Genomic DNA, 18,414 nt, shown 5'->3' with positions numbered 1-18,414 from the left:
GGGACACCAGACCGGAAATGTGTGCCAGACTAAACTTCCTCCCCTTTTCCGCCCTCAATCTCGCCCCCGCCCCCTCCGCACTCTGATAGGATATTCCTGCTGTCTGTCAGACTTCCTGAAAGCTGATTGGTCAGCCTGTGATGTAAGTCCCGCCTACATCCGGGTCTCGCAGGCGCGGTAGCGACGGCGCGGGGCCGCCATTGTGGTGGGGTAGCGCGGGGGTCGCGGCTGCCGGTGAGGGCCAACGGGGAGCGGCGGGTCCGGGGTGGACCCGGGGCGGACGGGAGTGGCGGGGAAGCGACCGGCGGCGGCCTCGTCGTGGTCGCCTACGTCGCTCTGAGCCCCTCTCCACCCTCTCCGCAAGGTGCGTCGCCATGGCCGCCGTGTTCCCGTACCGCGGCGGCTGCGCCCCGGTGCCCAACCCGCTGGCGCCGCTGCCCGACTACATGTCCGAGGAGAAGCTGCAGGAAAAAGGTGGGTACGGTCCCGGCACCCCAGATCCTCCACTGGGGACAAGGTTTGAGCGGCCGCCTCTGTGTCCCCGCAGCCCGCAAGTGGCAGCAGCTGCAGGCCAAGCGCTATGCGGAGAAGAGGAAATTCGGCTTCGTGGACGCGCAGAAGGAGGACATGCCCCCCGAGCATGTCCGCAAAATCATCCGCGACCACGGCGATATGACCAATAGGAAGTTCCGGCACGACAAGCGCGTCTACCTGGGGTAAGGGATCCCCGGCGTGTGACAGAGCGGGAGCTCAGAGCATCCGCCGCTTGAAAGAAGAGAGAGGTCATTCTCCAAAAGGCACTTCGTGTCTATTTGTAGCTCTGTGAGGATGCCCTGGGGTATCCGTGCAGAGGAGGATGAGCAACAAGAGTTGTTACTTTGAAGTTATGAGAAAAAACTTTAGCCTGGATAACGCATCATCGAGGAGAAGGCTCCTTCTCCAAAGCTCCTTCTCCTTCTCTCTTCTTCAGTGTCAGTTGTAGCTCAGTCTGTTGCTGTGAGATATCAGTGCAAAAGAGCATCAGCAAAGGGAATTGTTGCTTCGAATTTACAAGAAAAAACATTCCTCTGCATAACACAGTGTCTTAGAAGGAGTTGAGGAGAGTATGAAATGCATTTTGCAAGATTGAAAAGTATATTGAGTGCTTCTTTGCTGTTTGGGTGTAGAGAGCTGTTCAGTGCACGTTGTGGTCTGCTGCAGTAACTTTCCATTACCCATAAAAACTCCGGAAACTCACTTAAAAACTTCTGGTTTTGTTTGCAATGTTCTTGAAAGCCAGATCACTAGAAAACCTTTCAATAGTACAAAGGTAGAGTGGGAAATGATGGATTTGCTTTTTGGGTTGGATGAGCAGCTCACAGGAAGGAAAACTGCTAGGTTGCTGGGCTTGTGGCAGGTGGTTGGCTGTCCTTGAGATCCACACCAGGGTGTTTTTCCTTGCAGTGCTCTGAAGTACATGCCCCATGCTGTGCTGAAGCTCCTGGAGAACATGCCCATGCCCTGGGAGCAGATCCGAGACGTTCCCGTCCTGTACCACATCACTGGCGCCATCTCCTTTGTCAATGAGATCCCCTGGGTCATCGAGCCCGTCTACATCGCCCAGTGGGGGTAGGTGCCTTCTGCTTCATCCAGGTGGAGCAAACCTTTTTGTATCCATCATAAAATCCCCCTGATTTTAATTTTCCTCTGCTTTCCTGCAGCTCTATGTGGATTATGATGAGACGAGAGAAAAGGGATAGGCGTCACTTCAAGAGGATGAGGTTCCCCCCGTTTGATGATGAAGAGCCCCCTCTGGATTATGCTGATAACATCCTGGATGTGGAGCCCCTGGAAGCCATTCAGCTGGAGCTGGATCCAGAGGAGGATGCCCCTGTGCTGGACTGGTTCTATGACCACCAGCCTCTGAAGGACAACAGGAAGTACGTGGCTGTAGTAGCACAATTCACTGGGAGAGGGGAAAAACAAACACATGATATTGTTTGTGAATACCTGTACAGAGTGTGTAACTTTTGTGTGATGTTGGTGGGGAGAGAAAAACCTTCCATCAAGTGTGGGAGGGAAAACCTGAGTGTGGGAAAGCTGCATCTTTTGCTTGCAGGTTGCTCAGAGAAGCTGTGGCTGCCCTGTCCCTGGAAGTGATCAAAACCAAGTTGGATGGGGCTCTGAGCAACCTGTGATAGTGGAAGGTGGAAGGGTTGGAACAAGATGAGCTTTAAGGTTCCTTCCAACCTAAACCATTCTGGGATTCTATGATTCAGCATCCATCCTCTGTCCAGGAGGCCTGTTATCCACTAACCTGCTAAAAGTGATGTTTCTGACCATGCTGTCAAGCTAACTGCCTGCATTGTCTAGCTGGAATTTGAAACTGATACTTGCTAAATGTGCACAGATGTTCTGTGTCAGTTTGGACACAGAGGAGGAGAGGAACTGGAGCAGCCAGCGTTTTCTGGGCAGGAGGAGTCCAGAATGGTTTTAACAGTGCTGCAGCCTTTTTTTTAAGGTTAGAGACACCCATGTGTTACCTGTCCTTGAGGAATGATGGGTGACAAAAGGTATTTGGTTTTTCTGGTGCTTTCGTTGTGCAGTGGCTGTGGCTGGAGTGTCCATGCTCTGCTTTCCCAGGTATGTCAACGGCTCCACGTACCAGCGCTGGCAGTTCACCCTGCCCATGATGTCCACCCTGTACCGCCTGGCCAACCAGCTGCTCACTGACCTGGTGGATGACAACTACTTCTACCTGTTTGACCTGAAAGCGTTCTTCACCTCCAAGGCACTGAACATGGCCATTCCTGGAGGTCCCAAGTTTGAGCCCCTCGTCAGAGACATCAATCTTCAGTAAGTGTTTGGCTTAGGAGAGAGATAAGTGGTTGTCTAAGAAAGGGCTGATAGGATGTTTTCAGTCACAGATGTTTGTCTCTCTCACCCTGAATGCCTGCATAACAATTTCTTGTTTCACTTTAAGGGATGAAGACTGGAATGAATTTAATGACATCAACAAAATCATCATCAGGCAGCCCATCAGGACAGAGTACAAAATCGCTTTCCCATATCTGTACAACAACCTGCCACACCATGTCCACCTCACCTGGTAAGTGCAGCAGCCTCCAGAGCCAGGAGAGGAGGGAAAGGCTGTCAGAGACTCTAATGCATATTTTTTATTGCAGGTATCATACTCCAAACGTCGTTTTCATTAAAACAGAAGATCCTGACCTCCCAGCTTTTTACTTCGATCCTCTGATCAACCCCATTTCACACAGACATTCTGTCAAGGTGAGTCACTGGGTTTACTGTGATAAGCCCTGTGTGTGGAATAGGGGGTTTTAAAATCTTGCTTCTGATAGCAGCACACAGATATTTCAGGAGAAGGCCCTAGCCCTTAGACAAAAAAAGCCTCAGCTGTCATTTTAGTCTTCTACTTCTGGAGTTGCACAAAGTTGTCTCCTTTGGTTTCTGCAGAATAATTCCCAGTGTCTAATTAATACTGTTAGAGTCTTCTGACAGATTATTTATCTTTCTGGTTGCCTTTGTTGTATTCGTGGAGCAGATGTCTCCCTGAAGTTACCTCCATAACACCTAACTCAGGGTCTTGTTGAGTTTTCCTTGGTCAGTGCTTTTTGCTTCTCTCATGCTCAGTACATCCACACTTCTCCCGTGAGAACAAAGAGGTGATTTTTTTTTTAACTTGCTAAACTCAGAAACTGAGCTGAAGCAACCAGGAAACACCTTGTGTGGTGCTTCTGTATTTCAGAGCCAGGAACCACTGCCTGATGACGATGAAGAGTTTGAGTTGCCAGAGTTTGTGGAGCCTTTCCTGAAGGATACCCCTCTCTACACTGATAACACAGCCAATGGCATTGCCTTGCTGTGGGCCCCACGACCCTTCAATCTGAGGTCTGGCAGGACCCGGAGAGCTCTTGACATCCCACTGGTCAAGAACTGGTGAGTTCTGTCGTGGGTGATGTAGTGATTATGACAGTATTACCTTGTTATAATGAAAACGAGATAAAGACATTATGGTGTCTGGTTTCCAGAGATTTTAGGAGAGTTTCTGGAGACTTTGCTCTAAGGAATGTGAGTTAGCTGAAGCTTTGGAGTGTGATTTATCCATAGGTACCGTGAGCACTGCCCAGCAGGACAGCCAGTCAAGGTGAGAGTCTCCTACCAGAAGCTCCTGAAATACTATGTCTTGAATGCACTCAAACACAGACCTCCCAAGGCCCAGAAGAAGAGGTGAGTGGGCTCTGTTCAGTGGGGAACTGCTGATCTCTGTAGGGGATTGAGCTGATTGTGGTCTCTACTCTCTCCAGGTACCTGTTCCGCTCCTTCAAGGCTACCAAGTTTTTCCAGTCGACCAAGCTGGACTGGGTGGAAGTTGGCCTGCAGGTGTGTCGCCAGGGCTACAACATGCTGAACTTGCTGATCCACAGAAAGAACCTGAATTACCTTCACTTGGATTACAACTTCAACCTGAAGCCTGTGAAGACCCTCACCACGAAGGTATCGGTCCATGTGCTGTTGTACTCGAGCAGAGTTTGCGTGAAGGTCATTGTGTAGCCATTGAGGAAAGAGAGGCCACAGTGCCTCAGCTGCTCAGTTGTTGACCAAATTGGAGTTGTTTCACTCTTCTGTGACATTGTTACATAAGTGCTGAATATTTTGTCTTATCCAGGAAAGAAAAAAATCCCGTTTTGGGAATGCTTTCCATCTGTGCCGAGAGGTCCTGAGGCTGACTAAGCTGGTGGTGGACAGCCACGTCCAGTACAGACTGGGAAATGTGGATGCATTTCAGGTAGGCTTTTTGGGTTTTTGTTTTTAAATGTGGTGAGAGGAAGCTGAGAGAGGAGAATTGGAATATTTTGTATGGGAAATAGTTTTTATGGGATGCACAAAGTGGCTGAATGTTGCAGTGTTACTGAGAAGAGGGGAAACAATGAAAACATGCAGCATTGTTTGAAATTCTGCTTTTATATTAGTTTATAAGAATTGATCATTGTCTGAGCCAACATTAGGAGATTTGTATGGTCTGAAACACTCTGTCCAATAAACCTGGCTGCTGGAGGTGATGTCTGAGGTGCTGATTGTTATCCCTTTGTTCCATGTCTCAGCTGGCAGATGGCCTGCAGTACATCTTTGCCCACGTGGGTCAGCTCACGGGGATGTACCGGTACAAATACAAACTGATGAGGCAAATTCGAATGTGCAAGGACCTGAAACATCTCATCTACTACAGGTTTAACACAGTAAGTTCTACCTTTCCACATGGTACTGACCCCATGTAAACTGAGGAACAAGGGAGGGGTTCTGGAATGTCAATAAATGACCTGCTCTTACCATGTCTTTGTTCTTTTAGGGGCCTGTGGGCAAAGGTCCTGGCTGTGGTTTCTGGGCTCCAGGCTGGAGAGTGTGGCTGTTCTTCATGAGAGGCATCACCCCACTGCTGGAACGCTGGCTGGGGAATCTGCTGGCCAGGCAGTTTGAAGGTCAGTACCCTGTAAATCCTGTGTGTGGGAGGAGTGTGTGGTAAAGATTAATGCTGTTTGCTTGCCAGCCAGTTTTCTTTTCATACTGGTGGTCTTTATCCCTGCTCCATTGATGCACCAGTTTAGAGCTCTTTCAAGATCTGTGCCCCCAGAACAGATTCTAAATGGAAGTGGGATTTCCTGCTCCACAACCACTTAATCATCTACTCCAGATTCCTGGCAGTGTAGTTTCTCCAGATACCCTGCACCTCCATGCACTCCTGAATCAGGAAGGAGAATCACTGCCCAGTGGTGTCAGAATTCCTGAAGGACTTTGGTTTTTCCAGGCCGTCACTCGAAGGGTGTCGCAAAGACCGTCACGAAGCAGCGCGTGGAGTCTCACTTTGACCTGGAGCTCAGGGCAGCTGTGATGCATGACATCCTGGACATGATGCCAGAAGGGATCAAGCAGAACAAAGCCAGAACCATCCTGCAGCACCTGAGTGAGGCTTGGCGGTGCTGGAAGGCCAATATTCCCTGGAAGGTAAATCTCTCTCTTGGCCTTTGGGTTCAATTCTAACATCACCCAAACAAAGCTGCCCTTGGAACACTCCCACTCCTGCTTCCCTCAAGTTCCTGTCCCTCCCCAGGTGCCAGGGCTGCCAACTCCTATTGAGAACATGATCCTGAGGTATGTGAAGGCCAAAGCTGACTGGTGGACAAACACAGCTCACTACAACCGGGAGCGGATCCGCCGGGGAGCCACTGTTGACAAAACTGTCTGTAAGAAGAACCTGGGCAGGCTGACCAGACTCTACCTGAAAGCTGAACAGGAACGGCAGCATAATTATCTGAAGGTACTTCTGCTCTCCCTGAAATTGCCCAGATTAATGCTGTTCTCATAGGGAAGCTTTCACTGATTAATTCTGGTGGTGTGGTTCTGCAGGATGGGCCTTATATCACTGCAGAAGAGGCTGTTGCTGTGTACACAACCACAGTGCACTGGCTGGAGAGCAGGAGGTTCTCTCCCATTCCCTTCCCCCCACTGTCCTACAAGCATGACACCAAGTTGCTGATCTTAGCCCTGGAGAGGCTGAAAGAAGCTTACAGGTAGGCAGTGGGAAATGCTCTTGATCTTCAGGGGCACTGGGAAAGGCTCCTGTTTTGTTATCCATTATTCCTGTGATGGAGGTTGGTGTAAAATTTACCCTGGTGGACTGGTAAAGCTGTTGGTTTTGGTACTGCCAATTTATCTGGGAGTTCTTACTGACTCTCACTTGGGCAAAACCACTGCCGTGCTTTAAGTTTGGGGATGTGGATTGTGAGGATTTACAGGTTGAACAATATAATTCATCAGCCATCAGGCTGTTAGCGTGCAGGTGCTGAGCTGTTCTCCCTTGTTTTCAGTGTGAAATCACGACTGAATCAGTCACAGAGAGAGGAGCTGGGCTTAATTGAGCAGGCTTATGATAATCCCCATGAAGCTCTGTCCAGAATCAAGCGACATCTGTTGACTCAGAGAGCCTTCAAGGAGGTGGGTGAAAGCTCAGCCATGTTATGCTGCATTCAGAAGCTGAATGGCATAAAAGCTGTGTTTTCTCTCAATTACCAGCCTCAGTTTTTTCCCCCTCTTTTTTTTTTTTTTAAAAGGTGGGAATTGAGTTCATGGATCTCTACAGCCACTTGGTCCCTGTTTATGATGTTGAGCCCCTGGAGAAGATCACAGATGCTTATCTGGATCAGTACTTGTGGTATGAGGCCGATAAGCGAAGACTCTTCCCTCCTTGGATCAAACCTGCTGACACTGAACCACCCCCACTGCTGGTGTACAAGTGGTGCCAAGGTCAGTGGGCTCTTGGATTCCATGCAGGAATTATTTTTGGGGGGAACTTGAGTCCTGTGAGTCCCCTTGGGAGCTGAATTTTTGTTCTTGCAATTCGCAGTCAGTAATTACAATCAGAGATGTATTTTGTAGGTTAATAGCTGTGTGTACTGTAGGAGTTGCAGTTGTGTATACTGGAGGAGGACAACTTGCACAGCATTTATGGTTGATTACAGTTTTCCTCCCATTTCTGGATAGACTGGAAGATCCAGAGTCTGAAAAATCAGGCATTGCAGGACTTAGGTTGAGTTCCTCTGCCCAATAGCTGCTTCTGTGCTCTGATGTGTCAGATAACATGACATTGTTTGTTCCCTCAGGCATTAACAACCTGCAGGATGTTTGGGAAACAAGTGAAGGGGAATGCAATGTGATGCTGGAATCTCGGTTTGAGAAGATGTATGAGAAGATTGACCTGACCTTGCTCAACAGGCTGCTGCGTCTCATCGTTGATCACAACATTGCTGACTACATGACAGCCAAGAACAACGTGGTGATCAACTACAAGGTGATGGTTGTTGTCAGGAAAGGGGGTTTGTGGTAAAAGGGACCCACGAGGGAGGAGGTTGGACCCTGTGGCAAAGGAGCACAAGACTTGCCAAAAAAAAGTGATGAGGGAGTAAAAAAACCCTTCTGGGTCCTGCTGAAGAACAGCTGCTCAGGTGAAAGGGTTCTGGTGTGTTAGTATGTGTTTTCTCACAATTCCTCTTCATCTCCTCAGGACATGAATCACACAAACTCCTATGGGATTATTCGTGGGCTGCAGTTTGCTTCCTTCATTGTCCAGTACTATGGGCTTGTGATGGACCTGCTGGTGCTGGGCCTGCACCGGGCCAGTGAGATGGCTGGGCCTCCCCAGATGCCAAATGACTTCCTCAGCTTCCAGGACATTGCCACGGAGGTGGCCCATCCCATTCGCCTCTTCTGCAGATACATTGACAGGATTCACATCTTCTTCAGGTGAGATCTCTGGGGTCCTGCTTTCCTCAGGTCAGCACAAAGGAAAGGGAGAATTAGTATGTTCCTGCTCCTGGCTTTTGTTCCCTTTGCTGTTGAAGATCAGGAATGTTTGAATTGACAGACTTCCCTGATAACTGGATGCCCACATGGCTCCTCTTGCTTTATCAGCTCGCTTTTCTGCAGCTTCACTGGACAAAAAGAAACACAACAATGTCAAGAAACATAAATGGCTAACAGAAATACAAAGATGCTTAATTGTTAGGGATTTGGTAAATCAGACTGGTAAAATAAGCCTTTCCTGTCTCTTCATGGAAAGATAACCCAAACCCTGAATTGCTCTGTGGTAATGAAATTCCCCCCATCCATTGGGAGGACACAAAAATGGAATATGGAAAAAATGGAAAGCTGACAAACAGCTTTTCCTAATTAAACCCTTATCTTTCTGGCCAGACTAGTGTCGATCAGTCAGCTATGTAATTCCAGATGCTTTTCTGTGCATTTCCAGATTTACAGCAGACGAGGCAAGAGACCTGATCCAGCGGTACCTGACAGAGCACCCAGACCCCAACAACGAGAACATCGTGGGCTACAACAACAAGAAGTGCTGGCCCCGGGACGCTCGGATGCGCCTCATGAAGCACGACGTGAACCTGTAAGTGCTGCAGCTGCGAAAGAAGTGGTAGGAAAAAGGGGAAAATCTGTGATAAATAACTGTTGGAGACTGACAGGTGCTGAGGATGAGATGTGAGAAATGAGGGGTCTGTGCTGAAATCCTGAAAAATCAGGGAAGCTCTGAGAACTTGGCCGGTTGTTATTTGGGTGAATTATGATGTGTCACTGTGCACATCCTGTTTTCCAGCGGCCGTGCTGTGTTCTGGGATATCAAGAACCGTTTGCCCCGCTCGGTGACCACGGTGCAGTGGGAGAACAGCTTCGTGTCCGTGTACAGCAAGGACAACCCCAACCTGCTGTTCAACATGTGCGGCTTCGAGTGCCGCATCCTGCCCAAGTGCCGCACCAGCTACGAGGAGTTCACCCACAAGGACGGGGTCTGGAACCTGCAGAACGAGGTGGGCTGGGACAGCAATCCCTGGCTGGGATTTCCACGTGTTGGAGAGGGGCTCCCAGGAGGGAACTGATGGGTCTGTGCTCTCTAGGTCACCAAGGAGCGCACGGCCCAGTGCTTCCTGCGTGTGGATGATGAGTCCATGCAGAGGTTTCACAACAGAGTGAGGCAGATCCTCATGGCCTCTGGCTCCACAACCTTCACTAAGGTAAGGGGGGAGGGAAATCTATGACAGCTTTCTGCAGATTCTTGGGGAATGAGCCAGGAGCTGATCCTTTCCTTTCCTTTTCTAGATTGTCAATAAATGGAACACAGCTTTGATTGGCTTGATGACTTATTTCCGGGAAGCTGTTGTAAATACTCAGGAGCTTCTTGATTTGCTGGTGAAGTGTGAGAATAAAATCCAGACTCGGATCAAGATCGGCCTGAATTCCAAAATGCCCAGCCGTTTTCCTCCTGTGGTGTTCTACACCCCTAAGGAGCTGGGGGGGCTGGGCATGCTCTCCATGGGCCACGTTCTCATCCCTCAGTCTGACCTTAGGTGAGTTGTGCTGTTCTAATTCCTCCATGACTTGAGTATTCTCTTAGATGCTCTTTCCCCTAAAAATACTTTGAGAGTGCTAAACCATGCCATGGTACAGAGGTGTGTTGTTTTTACAGGAGCTCATGGCAGTGATCAGGGAAGTCCCAGTTCCTCCTAATTCATTCTTATCTCTTTGCTCCAGGTGGTCCAAGCAGACAGATGTTGGCATCACTCACTTCCGCTCGGGAATGAGTCATGAGGAGGACCAGCTGATCCCAAATCTGTATCGTTACATCCAGCCATGGGAGAGTGAATTCATTGACTCTCAGAGGGTGTGGGCAGAGTATGCCCTGAAACGACAGGAGGCTATAGCCCAGAACAGGTGTGTGTCCATGTGTGGGAGGACAGGCAGCAGTGGGAAGTTTTATGCTGTTTGGGGATTTTGGAGACCTTGCTGGCCCTGTGGTATCTGCAGTGCTGTTCCCTTACCTCTACATTTGGCATTTTAGTGTCCCCTGCCAGAGCCCTGAGCTCTGTGTCATTTCTGTCATCTCATCAGCTGAACTACTCATTAATGCATTGCTGTAAATTGAGAGGTGACAAAGTGTGGGGATTTTTTTTCAGGCGTCTGACACTGGAGGATCTGGAGGACTCGTGGGACAGGGGAATTCCTCGGATTAACACCCTTTTCCAGAAAGACCGGCATACTCTTGCCTATGATAAAGGATGGAGAGTCAGAACTGACTTCAAACAGTATCAGGTACTGACAGGGAATTTCTCTTCACCTGAATGTGAGCTTCATATTCTTGTTCCACACAAAGTCCTTTTACCTTGCATTATTGCAGATGCACTTCTGTCTCTCTGCTGCAGAAAGAATTTACAGTCTTGTGTTGGGATTGGTAGAGGCTACTTGGAACCAAATGCTCCAGAATTTATAGCTATCCCCTTTTGAATCATTTGGATAGATTGCAGTGTATTGGAGAAAAGCACAATAAACACAACATATTACAGAATCAGTTCTGGAGAGAGAAGAATAACTACCCCAAAACAAACATTCCAAAATAATTTTAGTAACAGTGGAATAATTTGTTATTTAAAGCCTTTAATGATAGCTCTGTAGAAGGCCAGTCCCTGAAAGATAAAAATATCACCTGAGGTTCCACCCAGTGTGAATACTGACAGAACTCGTGTTGTAGAAGAGCTGTGTCCTCCAGCACTGAGGGCATGAGGCTCACTGACCATCAGCATGGTGTTGGTTCCTACAGTTAGTGCAGGCAGGTGAATGATCTGCTGGCTGTTGTCTCCAGGTGCTGAAGCAGAACCCGTTCTGGTGGACACACCAGCGCCACGATGGCAAGCTCTGGAACCTGAACAATTACCGCACGGACATGATCCAGGCTCTGGGCGGGGTGGAAGGGATCCTGGAGCACACGCTCTTCAAGGGCACCTACTTCCCCACCTGGGAGGGTCTCTTCTGGTAAGAGGAACTTTGATATGGGCTCTGGGCTTAGGCTGTGTTGAATCTGTTGAGTTTCTGCTGGTTTTCAGTGGTCACTTGAGAGCGTTGTTTAGTTCAGTTGTGAGGGCACCTGGGAGGGAGCTACAGCTGAACTTCTTGCAAATCCATGGAAATTTCTTGGCATCAAACAACCCTCCCAGCTTGTGGCTGATCCCCGTCTCTGTTACAAGTGACACATGGCATCAGAGATGAGAGACATCTCATTCAGTTGAATCTAATGTAGCTGATGGTCTGCACTCTCTAGGGAGAAGGCTAGTGGCTTTGAGGAGTCCATGAAGTGGAAGAAGCTGACAAATGCCCAGAGATCGGGTTTGAACCAAATTCCAAACAGAAGATTCACTCTCTGGTGGTCTCCTACCATTAACAGAGCCAATGTAAGTACCTGGTGTTTGTCCCTCTAGGAGCAGACACCACTTTTCCACTTACAACATCTCTTATAGAGGTACTAAACCTTCTTAACAGTAGATGCTCAATTTTTTAAGTTTCCTCAGTTGTGCTGTTGTGTGTTCTCACAGCTGCTTTTCCTTTGCAGGTGTATGTTGGCTTCCAGGTGCAGCTGGATTTGACAGGGATCTTCATGCATGGCAAAATCCCCACGCTGAAGATTTCCCTCATCCAGATTTTCCGAGCTCACTTGTGGCAGAAAATCCATGAGAGCATTGTCATGGATTTGTGTCAGGTGAGCAGTGTGGGCTTGGTTTGCTTCTGTGCCCTTTTGGAGCAGGACCAGTCTTCCTCCAGCAATTTGGCAGAGAAAGGGAAGAAATAGAAAGTGGAATTTTCCTGACTGCCTCAGTGTTGAGGATAGATTCTTTATCTGGGTTGCTTGAACGCATCTCATCTTTGACTGCCTTTTCCCCAGGTGTTTGATCAAGAGCTGGATGCTCTGGAGATTGAGACAGTGCAAAAAGAGACAATCCATCCCAGGAAGTCCTACAAGATGAATTCCTCATGTGCAGATATCCTTCTCTTTGCTTCCTACAAGTGGAATGTGTCACGTCCATCCTTGCTGGCAGATTCCAAGTGAGTTTCCCTTTTCCTTCTCCTCAGTCTCCCTGCAGAGCAGAGCTGCTGAGCCTGTCATCCAGAGCCTCTGTGTCTCTTGGGCACCTAGAGGACACTGGAGAGCGTGTCCAGCAAAGCACAGGGTTTGTTTGGCCAGGTGGTTGCAGCGCCTCCTGGCACTGCCTGCTGCAAAACACCAACACTGCTCCTGTTCTCTCCTCTGGGTGAAACTTTCCCTGAGGGGCTGGAGGTTCTTCTGGAAACCTGACAAAGCTGAGCTGGCCCAGGGCCAGAATCTGGAGTGAGTTCTCACTGAATCCTCACCAGACAGTCCCTGGGGGAGATGACCCTCATGACTACACAGCAGTGGACTCACTGCTGCTCTGTTTAAACCTTTCTACAGCCTCTGCATTCACTGAAGTGTGAGGAGAACAGTAGAGTCCCTTTCCAGGGTGGAACGTGGATATGAGCTGGCTGCAGTGTCCAGGCTTGGTGGCAGTTACTGCAGTAGAATATTGTGCAAGATGAACTTGTTGTGGCTTGCTTTCTCCTTAGGGATGTGATGGACAGCACCACCACCCAGAAGTACTGGATTGACATCCAGCTGCGCTGGGGCGACTACGACTCCCACGACATCGAGCGCTACGCCAGGGCCAAGTTCCTGGACTACACCACAGACAACATGAGCATCTACCCCTCTCCCACTGGGGTGCTCATTGCCATTGATCTGGCCTACAACTTGCACAGGTGAGAGCTGCACCTTCTGTAGTTTCATTTCTAGGGTTGGAATTGGTAGTTTGTGGGTATTCTCTCAGTGCATCTCCAGACTGGGTTGTATTCCAGGCAGGAGGCTGAGGGGAGAAGGCAGAAGCTGGAGATGTGCAGTGCGTGGGTTAAGGCATCTCAGGTTGCCCAGTTTTGCTCAATACTAGTGGCTCAGTTCCCCCAGTTCATTAATAATTTGTTTCTTAGGCTATTTCTGTCAGACTGTTGTTGTAGCTGAAGGAAAGGCCATGTTTCAAAGCCCCTACAGGTGGGGACAGCTATTCCTCACTGCAAACTAGGGGGAAAGCCAGAAATCAGTTCTCAGTGTTTTTGTTAGAGAAGGTGCAGCTTTTCTGGAACTGCTGCATGTGTGTGCTGTGGCTTCCCACTGAGGGGATATAGGGAAAAGCCATAGATAGCTGTCTCCCAGGGCCATTACAAAAGTCACACTGCAATGCAAAGCTGTATTTTCAGCAGGTGGAAAGGGGCCTGGCTGCTGCATGGAAGGACTTGAGCGGGGCTGTTGCTTCTTCAGGTCTAATGGTAACAACTTCTGTTTGTTTCTTCAGTGCTTATGGGAACTGGTTCCCTGGGAGCAAACCTCTGATCCAGCAGGCCATGGCCAAAATCATGAAAGCAAACCCTGCCCTGTATGTGTTGAGGGAACGAATCCGCAAAGGGCTGCAGCTCTACTCCTCAGAGCCCACAGAACCCTACCTGTCCTCCCAGAACTATGGGGAGCTCTTCTCCAACCAGATCATCTGGTTTGTGGATGACACTAACGTGTACAGAGTCACCATCCACAAGGTGAGGCCAGAGGGGTGTCCCAGGGAAAGGACTGAATGGGGTGGAGGTTTTCTTGCATGATGGAAATGTGGGACATTGGACATGGACCCAGATTTTTGCAGTGTGCACAGAGCAGCTCTTACATTTCCCACACAGCTCCTGCTCAAAGCACAGAGAGTTAGCTCTTGTGTAAAGGTGTGGGTGGGCTCCATTTATCTCCCTGCACTTGTGACTCTCTTGTTTCCTCAGACTTTTGAAGGGAATTTGACCACAAAACCCATCAACGGAGCCATTTTCATCTTCAATCCCAGAACTGGACAGCTCTTCCTGAAGATCATCCACACATCTGTGTGGGCAGGACAGAAGCGTCTGGGACAGGTAGGGCCTGGCTGTGCCTTGGGTGTGAACTGGGGGTGGGCTCTGACAGCTTGGGACACTCCATTGAGCAGAAAACATCACAAAGATCTTCATCATCCTGCCTCTTAATGAGTTTGGAGCTCCAAAGTGCAAGTGATCAGGCAGGCAGGATCGTGGGATACAAAAGTGGAAGAACACAGGTGTTGCTGCTGCAAGGATTTTGAGACTCTGAGGTGTTAAGACCCCACATCACCAAGCAGAGCTTGAGGAACACTGCTGTGCTCCTCGTTACACAGATGACTCTGCACTTGGCTGTACATCCAGTGCAGTGAGGAAACTCAGGTGGCAAACCCAGGGAGGTGGAGTAGCCAGCTGGTTTTTTCCAAGCCACTCAGGAGTAGCTGAGCTCCAGGAATGGGAACTGCCCTCTGTGATCAGTAAGGAGGAAATGCTGGGCCTTGTCACTGATCTGGAACAAACCATAAATTCCAGTCGTATTTTTAGAATTTGGTTTGCGTCCCTCTGGTTCCCAGAGACATGGAGACATCGCTGGAGAGCAGGGGGATATTTCTCTAACCCTGCTGTCCTTCTGTAGTTGGCCAAGTGGAAGACTGCTGAGGAAGTGGCTGCCTTGATCCGATCCCTTCCCGTGGAGGAGCAGCCAAAGCAGATCATTGTGACACGGAAGGGCATGCTGGACCCACTTGAGGTAAGGATGCAGCTCCGTGAGGATGTGTAAAATCTGTGGGAGATAACAGGATAGTTCTGTGTCCTGTGATGTTTTGCAGTAGCTGTGAGCTAATTCTTCTTGATAAACTCCAGGTGCACTTGCTGGATTTCCCCAATATTGTGATCAAAGGCTCGGAGTTGCAGCTGCCCTTCCAGGCCTGTCTGAAAGTGGAGAAGTTTGGTGATCTCATCCTGAAGGCCACTGAACCCCAGATGGTTCTCTTCAATCTCTATGATGACTGGCTGAAAACCATCTCTTCCTACACAGTAAGCACAAATGTGTCTCCTGCATTTTGCTTTGCTGCTGATAAATGAGGCAGGAACCAAGGCCTCAGATAGCCCTGATGATTTGTTTGGGAGCACTTGGCTCTGAATCTGCCTGGATTTTCCTTTAGATGAATTTCCCTGGCAGTTCCCATGTACTCAAGCAGAGGAATGCTGTACTAGGGCCTTGTACATTTCATTTTCTTCTTTCTAACTCCATATTCTTTTCACTTCCAAGGCATTCTCCCGTCTGATCCTGATTCTCCGGGCGCTGCACGTGAATAATGATCGAGCCAAAGTTATCCTGAAGCCAGACAAGACAACCATCACAGAGCCTCACCACATCTGGCCAACCCTGACAGATGAGGAGTGGATCAAGGTGGAGGTGCAGCTGAAGGATCTCATCCTTGCTGACTATGGCAAGAAGAACAAGTAAGATATAATCCTCTCAGCCTTTCCTTCCTGCTCTAAAGGCTGTGGCCAAGGGCCTTTGTCAGTGCACCCTCAACTCTGTAGGGAATTTGTTTGTTATTAATAACTGGCTGGTAAGAAAGATAAAGATGTCTGTATCAAATCTTTGATCTGAGCATCACGTGATCATGGCCCCTCTTTTGTTTAAAAAGTTGTGTTTTAATTTTTTCATAGTGCCCAGTGTTCTGAAGGTGAGAAGGCTCCAGAATGTATTTTAAAATGCCTGACTTGGATGAATTTTCTCTTCCAGCGTGAACGTTGCATCCCTGACCCAGTCAGAGATCCGAGACATCATCCTGGGCATGGAGATCTCTGCCCCATCCCAGCAGAGGCAGCAGATTGCAGAAATCGAGAAGCAAACCAAGGAGCAGTCGCAGCTGACAGCCACGCAGACCCGCACAGTGAACAAACACGGGGATGAAATCATCACCTCCACCACCAGCAACTACGAAACACAGACCTTCTCCTCCAAGACAGAGTGGAGGGTCAGGTAGGAAGGCAGGAAGGGGTGGTGGAAAGGGTTGGAATGCCGAGGGAGGATCTGTGCCCCCTCTGATCATGGTCTCCTCCTCACAGAGCCATTTCTGCTGCCAACCTCCACCTGCGGACAAACCACATCTATGTCTCATCAGATGACATAAAGGAGACAGGTTACACCTACATCCTTCCCAAAAACGTGTTGAAGAAGTTCATCTGCATCTCAGACCTGCGAGCCCAGGTGATTGTGCAGGGAGTTTGTTAAGGTTGTGCCCCACTCAAACACACCAGGGGGGAGCTCCTGGTGAAGGGCTGGGAACCTGCTGTGGTTTGTCTATGTGAATCCCTCTGGATTTAGGGAGTTCCCATTCTCACAGTTACACAGAGATCTCTTCTAGCCTTCTAAGGCAGGTGTGTGTGTGTTTTAGATTGCAGGTTACCTGTATGGAGTGAGCCCTCCAGACAACCCGCAGGTGAAGGAGATCCGGTGCATTGTGATGGTGCCCCAGTGGGGGACACACCAGACCGTGCACCTGCCAGGGCAGCTGCCACAGCACGAGTATCTCAAGGTGAGCTGAGGTTCAGCTGCCAGGATGGATGGGAGGTCAGTAACAAGGACTTGAGGTGGTGCAGCAGCTTCCCTTGGTGTTTTGTAGTTGTAGGATTGAAAGGGCTCAATTGAAAGCAAACCTGATTGAGATCAAGTGAGGGGGAAGCCTGTAATCTCTGTATCCTTTTTGCCAGGCCTCAAAGTGGTCTCATTTTAAATGGTTTTGATTTTTCTCTAAACCACTCTCTTTTTGCCAGGAAATGGAACCTCTGGGATGGATTCACACCCAACCAAATGAGTCCCCTCAGCTCTCACCACAGGATGTCACCACCCACGCCAAGGTCATGGCTGACAACCCCTCCTGGGATGGGGAGAAGACCATCATCATCACCTGCAGGTGAGGGGCAGGGAGGCTTCCAGTGCCCCTCTGAGGGGGCATGTTGCTGCAGAGCTAGGGAACTCAAAATAAAATTGGCAGAAAGGAGGGAGTGTTGGCTCATTCCTCCTGTGCCCCGGGTGAGTCTGACTTGCCTCATGTCTCCTTTTTTAGTTTCACCCCTGGCTCCTGCACGCTGACAGCCTACAAACTGACCCCGAGTGGGTACGAGTGGGGCCGGCAGAACACGGACAAAGGGAACAATCCCAAGGGTTACCTCCCCTCCCACTACGAGAGGGTGCAGATGCTCCTGTCCGACCGCTTCCTCGGCTTCTTCATGGTCCCAGCTCAGGGCTCCTGGAACTACAACTTCATGGGTGAGCTGGCCTGGGCAGGGAAAAAGAGGTGGTGTGAGGAGCTTGGGGAGGAGGGAATAGCTTCCTCAGAGCGGTGGGCAGGGATACCAGCACTTGTGCCCTGAACTTTTCTTAGTACCAGCACTGGGATGTCAGTTCAATGGTTTTTTTGGTGGCTAGAGAGGAAAAATAGATTCCCATGTTTGTCTGGATTGTAGTGCATGGTCTATCGCCATTGAATAATTAATCCCTGTCAGGCAGAAGAGATAATGGAAAATGCAAGAGAGAAGCTGTTCCCAGTAGGAAGGTCCTGGTATCGTGAACACCACGGGCAGCTGGAGAAGGGGCCAGGAAATGAGAGTGACAGAACACTTGACTAGCATAAAAGGACTATAAATCTCTTGAGGGGAGGAACACAGAGGGATGATTTTGTGGGTTGAGAACTCTCTCCTGGCATGGAAATGGCTGTAGAAGGGTGGAGGGCTTTGTTAGGCTCCCAAAGGCTGGAGGAGGCAGAAAGGCTGTTCAGGTGCATGACTCTCCCATTTTTCCAGGTGTCCGCCACGACCCCAACATGAAGTACGAGCTGCAGCTCGCCAACCCCAAGGAGTTTTACCACGAGGTCCATCGCCCCTCTCACTTCCTCAACTTCGCGCTGCTGCAGGAGGGGGAGGTTTACTCTGCCGACCGCGAGGATCTCTACGCCTAATCCTTCCCTCGCCCCTCTTAGTACTGTTGATATTCAACAGCGTGTTCGTGTGCCCCGCTGCCCCCCGCTCGCCGCCTTTCACCCCGCGCGTTGTTGTGTTTGCCCCACTTTAAACCTCAATAAATTTTGTACGACCGGGAGTGCGGGCGGTGCGGTCCCGCCT

At 49.5% G+C, this 18,414-nt stretch overlaps 1 protein-coding gene across 1 annotated transcript; it reads left to right on the top strand.

Annotated features, from left to right (window-relative positions):
• Positions 1-166: 166 nt before the first annotated feature.
• Positions 167-18,391, top strand: PRPF8 (pre-mRNA processing factor 8). Its single transcript, XM_023939210.2, has 43 exons — positions 167-234; positions 365-474; positions 548-716; positions 1,444-1,608; positions 1,701-1,919; positions 2,623-2,835; positions 2,963-3,088; positions 3,165-3,270; positions 3,749-3,939; positions 4,111-4,230; positions 4,308-4,497; positions 4,670-4,789; positions 5,106-5,240; positions 5,351-5,480; positions 5,807-6,003; positions 6,110-6,316; positions 6,406-6,569; positions 6,867-6,993; positions 7,110-7,302; positions 7,659-7,846; positions 8,060-8,298; positions 8,804-8,950; positions 9,158-9,368; positions 9,456-9,572; positions 9,658-9,905; positions 10,090-10,269; positions 10,512-10,647; positions 11,195-11,364; positions 11,651-11,780; positions 11,939-12,085; positions 12,269-12,429; positions 12,967-13,158; positions 13,746-13,983; positions 14,212-14,340; positions 14,915-15,028; positions 15,142-15,315; positions 15,551-15,744; positions 16,034-16,273; positions 16,360-16,501; positions 16,689-16,829; positions 17,068-17,207; positions 17,361-17,563; positions 18,097-18,391. Exons 2-43 carry the CDS (start codon positions 375-377, stop codon positions 18,249-18,251), a joined length of 7,008 nt encoding a protein of 2,335 aa, XP_023794978.1. The 5' UTR covers positions 167-234; positions 365-374; the 3' UTR covers positions 18,252-18,391.
• The last annotated feature ends 23 nt before the right edge of the window (positions 18,392-18,414 follow it).

Source organism: Cyanistes caeruleus, chromosome 21, assembly GCF_971803275.1.
Source record: "Cyanistes caeruleus chromosome 21, bCyaCae1.hap1.1, whole genome shotgun sequence".
NCBI classification, from domain to species: Eukaryota; Metazoa; Chordata; class Aves; order Passeriformes; family Paridae; genus Cyanistes; species Cyanistes caeruleus.
This window is presented reverse-complemented; position numbering and strand designations above follow the sequence as displayed.

Bases quoted from the DNA above. Each gene is read 5' to 3' on its own strand.
- PRPF8 (XM_023939210.2), top strand. From the start codon at position 375: ATGGCCGCCGTGTTCCCGTACCGCGGCGGCTGCGCCCCGGTGCCCAAC. The intron at 3,089-3,164 runs GTAAGTGCAGCA...TTTTTATTGCAG, and splicing joins CACCATGTCCACCTCACCTG to GTATCATACTCCAAACGTCG. The intron at 7,847-8,059 runs GTGATGGTTGTT...TCATCTCCTCAG, and splicing joins ACGTGGTGATCAACTACAAG to GACATGAATCACACAAACTC.